Source organism: Cannabis sativa, unplaced genomic scaffold, assembly GCF_029168945.1.
Source record: "Cannabis sativa cultivar Pink pepper isolate KNU-18-1 unplaced genomic scaffold, ASM2916894v1 Contig1, whole genome shotgun sequence".
In the NCBI taxonomy this organism is placed as follows: domain Eukaryota; kingdom Viridiplantae; phylum Streptophyta; class Magnoliopsida; order Rosales; family Cannabaceae; genus Cannabis; species Cannabis sativa.
This window is the reverse complement of record NW_026870037.1, coordinates 435953-443286: the sequence shown is the minus strand read 5'-3', so window position 1 is coordinate 443286 and position 7334 is coordinate 435953. Positions and strand designations below refer to the sequence as shown.

At 28.9% G+C, this 7334-nt stretch overlaps 1 protein-coding gene across 1 annotated transcript; it reads right to left on the bottom strand.

Moving 5' to 3' along the window:
- Positions 1 to 4907: 4907 nt before the first annotated feature.
- Positions 4908 to 6047, bottom strand: LOC115719844 (uncharacterized). The gene has a single exon (XM_061107451.1). It carries the CDS (start codon positions 6045 to 6047, stop codon positions 4908 to 4910), a length of 1140 nt encoding a protein of 379 aa, XP_060963434.1.
- Positions 6048 to 7334: the final 1287 nt, after the last annotated feature.

Here is a 7334-nt window from a genome sequence, read left to right as displayed (position 1 = left end):
TCCTCCTCCGTGACTATCCGTTTTTTCCCTGGGAGTTGTTGACGGCATTCTCTAGTTTCAGCAGAGTTCCCGATTTCAATCGCACGATGAACTTTCAGCAAGTTGCGGGTTGTAGGATCGTTGCACAACTGTTTTTGCAGGACCCAATCTTGGAACCATTTTGCAAGGGGAGAGGAGAAAGTGGATTTCTCAGGTGCTTCATTTTTCAACCAGACCCCAAACATTGGAAAGAAGTTTCCAGCCGAGTCTTTGATTACCGTGGGCGATTTAAAACAAGTGCTTTGATCATGGGTGAGTATTCCACATTTAAAACACAACTTTGGTAGTTTTTCGTATTTATATTGAATCCATAGGTCGGGTAGCCTTTGTCTTCGGAGATAAAATCCTGAAAAGATGGGCTTGTTCAGGTCAATGGTGGCTTTGAACCGTAGGGAGCTCATTCCCACAGCGTCCTCGATACCAGAAGGAAGTTCAAAGACTGGTGAGGCTTTAGAGGCCAGCTCCTTTAGGTTGGATAAGTTCCAATAGAAGGGAGGAATGCGGTCAATATGTACCCAAATAGGAGTTTTATCGAACCTAACTTCCATGGGGGATAGCCAAGTCGGCCATGGCATTATGACGATTAACGCACCACACACAAACCATGGCCTCCTTGCTAAAACATTCAGAGCATCCTCTCTTCTAGCAAAAGTGAACTGTATAATTCCTTCCTCTAATTCCTTCCATTTCCAGCCCTTAATAGCATTCCATGAAAGTTTCAAGGAGCCTTGGATTGCTGCTTTGCCAAATCTGTGACGGCTGATGATCTTCCCCAAAAGCACTTGATTAGCTTCCTGTGGTTCATCCACCTCTCCTGGGTTTAGAGCAAACGTTATGTCATTGTGAGAGATTTGTACTGAGTCTTCAAACAGATTGCAGACACTTGCTGCATCCATCTTGCACCGGTGGGAATTGGTGAGTAATGTTGCTGAAGAGAGAACTAATGCCGAAAAATCGATGTATATGACTGGAACCGAAATAGATAGAGCAGGCCTCTATTATGCTTCCATGAAGCTAACTCCTAAAGAGTATATTAATTAAGGTTATTTGATCCAAAAGGTTGGTGATGTAAAAATTGTCTATATATATACTAGATGAAAGTTACGTGGCGAGTCACGTAAATATTAGTTTTATATAAGTTATAGTAGTTTTTGTTTAAGAATTCAGTAACCAATTGTAAATTATTTTATAAACGATATGTTTTATATAACTAATTGTTAAGAATGTCATAATTGTGTCGATGTTCTTTCAGAAAAAAAAAACAGAGGTCGATGGTTTGAGAAACTATAAGCAATGCCAACAACAATGGTAGATAGATCTATTTAAGTTTTTCATATTTGTAAAGATTATAAATCTAAATTTTTTTTCTTGATTTGAGATTTTGAATTGTTCTGATTTATTTGTTTATGAATTTATTGAAATACTTGTATATTTATTTGTTCTGATTTTGAATTGTTCTGATTTATTCATATTTGAATATTTATATTGATGATTGTTAATGAAATTAGTCTATAGGTTTATGTTTTTAGAAAAAAAAAAGTATTTTTTTATATAGAGTTTAAATTTTATATTGATGATTGTTAATGAAATTAGTCTGTAGCTTTATGTTTCGAAAAAAAAAAGTATTATTTTATATAGAGTTTAAATTTAAATTTTCATTAACATATTTATTTTTAAAAGAGTAATTCATAAAAAAAAAAAATCGCATAAATACACAAATATACAAAAAAAATACACAAATATATAAGCCCAATGAATAAATTAATTCAAAGAGAACATACCTCTAATTTCAGATTGTTGGTGATTAGTCGTAATAATTTAAACTTTTGGAAACAAATTAGCTCAATCCTTTTGTGCCAATGTAATTGGAAAATCTTTTGGCTCAGTTCTACCTGAATGTTGCTTATCAAATTAATTGACAAATATAATTCCTTAATTTCCTTTTCTTTGTTATATATTGAAGATATATAATACTATTATAAACAAGACATTTGAATAAATATAATTCTAATAAATAGAGGAGATATATACCTGATATATATCACACACACTCAATGGAGAATTGTTCACTGCCACACTCAATGGAGAATTGTTCACTGCCAATGGAATGAGATGTGAAACAGTGTCTGATAAACCATAAGTTATGTATGCTATGATTTAGTCGATAGTAAAGAAGAGATAGATATTTTTTGGTTTAATTATTGGGTTTATTTTTAAATTTTAATGAAAAAAAATATAATGGTTAGCTGTATGGTTTTTATATTATATAAATAATACAAAATTTAAAAAAAAATAACAAAAAAAATATCAAAAATTGGGGATATACAGTTTGTTATGTTAGACAGATATGTGGCTAAGATGATTTTTTTTTTTTTTAATTTTAAAAAAAAGATTGTTTAATTTTTTGGGTTTAATTATTGGGTTTATTTTTAAATTTTTTGAAATTTGAAATCTTAAAAGATTAACATTTTGAAATTGAAATGTATAAGTTGTAAGCCTAAAGCCTAATCGTGTAAGAATAATTCATCAAAAAAATCGTGTAAATTTAAAAAAAAAAATAATAACAAAAAAATATCAAAAATTGGGGATATACAGTTTGTTACAGAGATATGTGACTAAGATAATTTTTTTTAAGGAATAATTACATAAGCCACTATTTTTTGTAAAATATTTACATTTTTACGTTCAAAGAATATTTTTTTTACATTTTTGCGATTTTCCAAAAAGTAACAAGAAAACAACATAAAATCAATAAAAAAACAACATAAAAGTAACATGAAAATAACATCAAAATAATAACGAAAAAACAACAAAAAATAACATACATATAACAAAAAATTAACAACAAATGAACAAAATTTCAACATAAAAGACCGTATTTTATGTAAACAAAATCAAAAAAATCGTAAAAATGTTTAAAATTCCGTGAAACCGTATTTTTGTTATTTTTTTTGTTGTTTTTGTGCATTTGTGAAATTAACCTTTTTTTAATTTAAAAAAAGATTGTTTAATTTTTTGGGTTTAATTATTAGGTTTATTTTTAAATTTTTTTGAAATTTGAAATCTTACATGATTAACATTTTGAAATTGAAATGTATAACAAAAAAACAATAACAAAAAAATATCAAAAATTAGGAATATAGATATGTGGCTAAGATGATTTTTTTTTTTAATTTTAAAAAAAAAAAGATTGTTTAATTTTTTGGGTTTAGTTATTAAGTTTATTTGTTAACGTTTAACGTTAACAGTTTGTTAAGTTACTCGTGTAAGGCTAAATAAAAAAAAATCGTTAAAAAAAATCGTTAAACCAACAAATAACGTTAAATAGACACTTTTTCTATATAAAGATATATATATATATAAATTTCCAAGTAATTTAGCTCAGTGCTAGTAGTGTAACGTCAAAGAATATATTATGTTAATAAGGTAATTATCTAATTTTACATTCTGTTAAAAATGAGTAATGCTATATACTTTAAAAATTCACTAAAAATTATTGAATTAATTATAATAAAATTTAAAATAATACATAATTAAATAATGACACTTTTATACTACTACACCAACAATATTAATTACTAGAGAATGTTTACGAGCATTTTAAGCACACTAAATTTAGCTTGTCACATTATCATTAATTTAGTGTTAAAATTATTATCATTCTAACAACAACACTAAAAATTACACTAAAAAAACTCTCTAATCTCTATTATTATATTATTTTTTAATAAAATAAAAAATATTCCATATTAATTAATTAAAATCACCGCAATGCACCCTTATAAATAAAAGAGTCATGCGTACAACTGACAATTTGAATTTTAATTACGGTGTATATATTTTTTGAAATTTTGCAAAATGTCTTAAAAAATTATAATGTATACGACCATAAAAAAAATTAAACTAAAAAGTCTCTTGAATACCGAAACAGGTACGAATACGTGTTAATTTTTTTTGAATTGCTCAAAATTATTTTACAAGATATCTTAAATAATTATAATATGCAGTACTAAATGTATTTGTTAAGTGCAACAAATAAGAATACATCATTACATTATTTTTAGAAATGTGCACTTAGAATTTTTCAAAATTAAATTTTTAATTTCATTAATAAATCAAATAATATATAAATATTAATTAAAAAAATATCTACCGTCTATGACATATACGCCGCCGAGGCCGTGGCCAAAGCTTGGGAACAAAAAAAGTTGGCATTTTACATATATGCCCCTTTCTTGGAGAAGCCTTAAGGGCCTAAATATAATTAATTAGCATAATAACTTAGGACCGCTCTTAAATTTCAGGTAAGACAACCATTTACTTAGGATCCAAGTTATAATGCACACAAAAATGGATACCCAAATGTGTAAGTCTCTATGTTAACATTTCATATATACACTTGTAATAATCCCATGTAGAACTCTTTCCACAATCATATTAATTTTATAAAATTCACATAGAGAAATAATTGAAGAGAAGGACATTCAATTTCTTTCAAATAAAATGTTTTATATGTTTCTTCAACTGAGTTTTTCTTCCGAACAATCAAATAAGAGGTGTGTAGAAAGAATAACAGTTGTTTATTGCTCACAATTACAAGGTTGTTTCGGGTTGTACGCTAATTCACGAAACACATTTTAAAATTGCAAGCCTATATCAGCTACACGATAATAGCTAACTATAACATAGAAAAGTCATAAAAGAACTTTTAGAGAAACAAATTGCAAAATGATAGCTAACTGATCTAGATTGTTCTTAAAAATAAACTTTTTTTTACACCCAATAATAAACAAAATATCTAACTGAACAGAAAAAAAAAATTCTAAATTAACATAAAAGAGAAATTAGAACAAATCTAACCATTTTTCTTAGACATCAGTTACGCTCATAACAGGCAATTCATTGAGATCTATATCAAGCGTACGACGTCGTTCAGCAGCTGTACTACTACAATTTCCACCATGATCCATTGCTATCAATTGAGAAGATGATGATATTGAAGACCCCATCATAATCTGAAGCACATCACCATGACCACTACCTTGATCACCATAAAAGTACTTATTGGGCCTTAATAATTTGGAATCCATCTTCTTTGTAGTACAATTCTTCTTGTGATTATTATCTTTATTATGAGTTGAGCTATGTCCTCCCAAGGCTTGAAATGTAGTAAAAGATTTATCACAACTGTTACATTTGTAACATTTAGTAGAATTCGAAGAAGTACCAAATCTAATCTTCAGCTTCTTATTAGAAACGTTTTTCTCATCATCTTTATGATCGGTAGTAGTTTCGGTACTGTTACTACTACTATTAACGCTTCCATTATTCTTCTTAATCATCATAACCTTTCTTTTCAAACTAATAAAATCATCATCTTCATCATCATCATTAATAACCCTAACCCTAGGGTATTTTTCTTGATGATAATGATGATGATCAGAATTATAATAATCAGTACTAGAAGAAGAATTTGCTTTTATTACCTCATACCCAGCACCATTTTGTTTCGTAAAAACTCTATCTTTCGATTGAGAAAGTTTGATTAGTTGAATGGCTGCAGCAATACTAGGACTAGTAGTATCTGGGTTAAATTTCCTACCTCTCTTACCGCCAATGTTGGACCAATTCGATGGTAAACTTTGCAGCAAATCAACAGTTGTTGTTGTTGTAGTGGGTTTGTTATGAAGATTATTATCAGCTGGTGCTGGTGGGTTAATCCCTCGCCAAACCCTATCACCATGAGTTCTCATATGACCAGATACAGATTTCAATGAGGGAAAGTGCTTGGGACACACAGGACAATAGAACCTACTACTTCCATTGTTGTTGTTGTTATTACCACCACTGTCTTGATCGGTACAAGCTTTGGCCACGGCCTCGGCGGCAGCTTGACGTTCTTGTTGGATATGAAATCTCTTGTGTCCTCCCAAAGCCTTGCCGGAGCTGAATCTTTTGCCACAGTAGTTGCATATGTGGTTTTTCTCTTCTCCAGAGTTGAACTCCATACTCAGTACAATTTGCATTTTTTCTTGCGGAAAGAGAAGACAGAGAGACGATAGGGAGACTAATGAAGTTTTGAGCTGGTTTAAGGCGTAAAGGTTGGGAAAAAAAAATAACTGAATAAATTCAAATATTAAACAATATATTATTTGTTGGGTCGAAAAAAAGAAAAAAAAATTCCTAAAATTAAATTTCGGGTAAGAATAGCGCATTTATCGGATGAGTATCATTATATTAAGATTTTTACAGATTTTATTACCAAAAAAAATCAAATAAGTCGTTTGAATTAATTAAGTTTCCAAATTGTTCATGTACCTTTATTAATGCATTTTTTTTTGTGTCAGACCTTTATTAATGCATTTAATTCAACATCCTTTGCCAAAACCCTTTTATTTTTGTGTTTCCGTTATTGTATATACCTATTACAATATATTATTATTATATTCATCTGAAATGAAATAAAAGAAAATAATAATAATAATAACAACGGCTTATATTTTTTTGGCTCCATGAATTTCTGGATGTGAGGTTGAAATCCTTCTCATACGTGAATCAGCAATTTCGACTTGGGCGAATTTTCTCGCATATATATCGTTTTTCGGGAGAAAATGTTATTGCTAATAGGTTAATTAAATCACCAGTAATATTTTCATATTTTTTTTCTCTTCCACAAGATAGAAGATAATATTTTCCTCTATCAGCTAGTTTTGGTTACTATTGGGGTGGACAATATCAAAATCAATTTAATTATATATCACTAGTAATATTTTCATATTTTATTTTTATTTTGGGAATAAAAAATTAAAAAACAAAGTGTTACCAAACGGCCTTAGTTTTTACGTATTTTTTTTTTTATATTTTTAAGTTAATATTAAAATTTCGTTATGTAATTAAATATTCAACTAAAAAACTCATCCATCTATTAGCAATTGGATTGGATTTTGAGTTCTAATTGGATTGGATCGGATAATGATTTTCCAAATCTAATTAAAATTAGATTAGATCGGATGAGGAAAAAAAATGTTGGATTGGATCGGATGACTACCCTTAATTAGCATCAATAATAAATAGAGTATTGCTATTAGACACCAGTGGTGGTGTCCAGTACCTTTTATAGGTAACGTCATACGATTGGTTATTCTTTAAAAGTTTTTTTCCTAAGTTTCAAAAGATCTGTTACTTAATTGCACTAATAGTAGTATAACACAAAAATAAAGTACTAGGTACTAATAATACCTTTTAACAATTCTCTAATAGATATGTCATCAGTTATCTTCGATAGTGATTGGTAT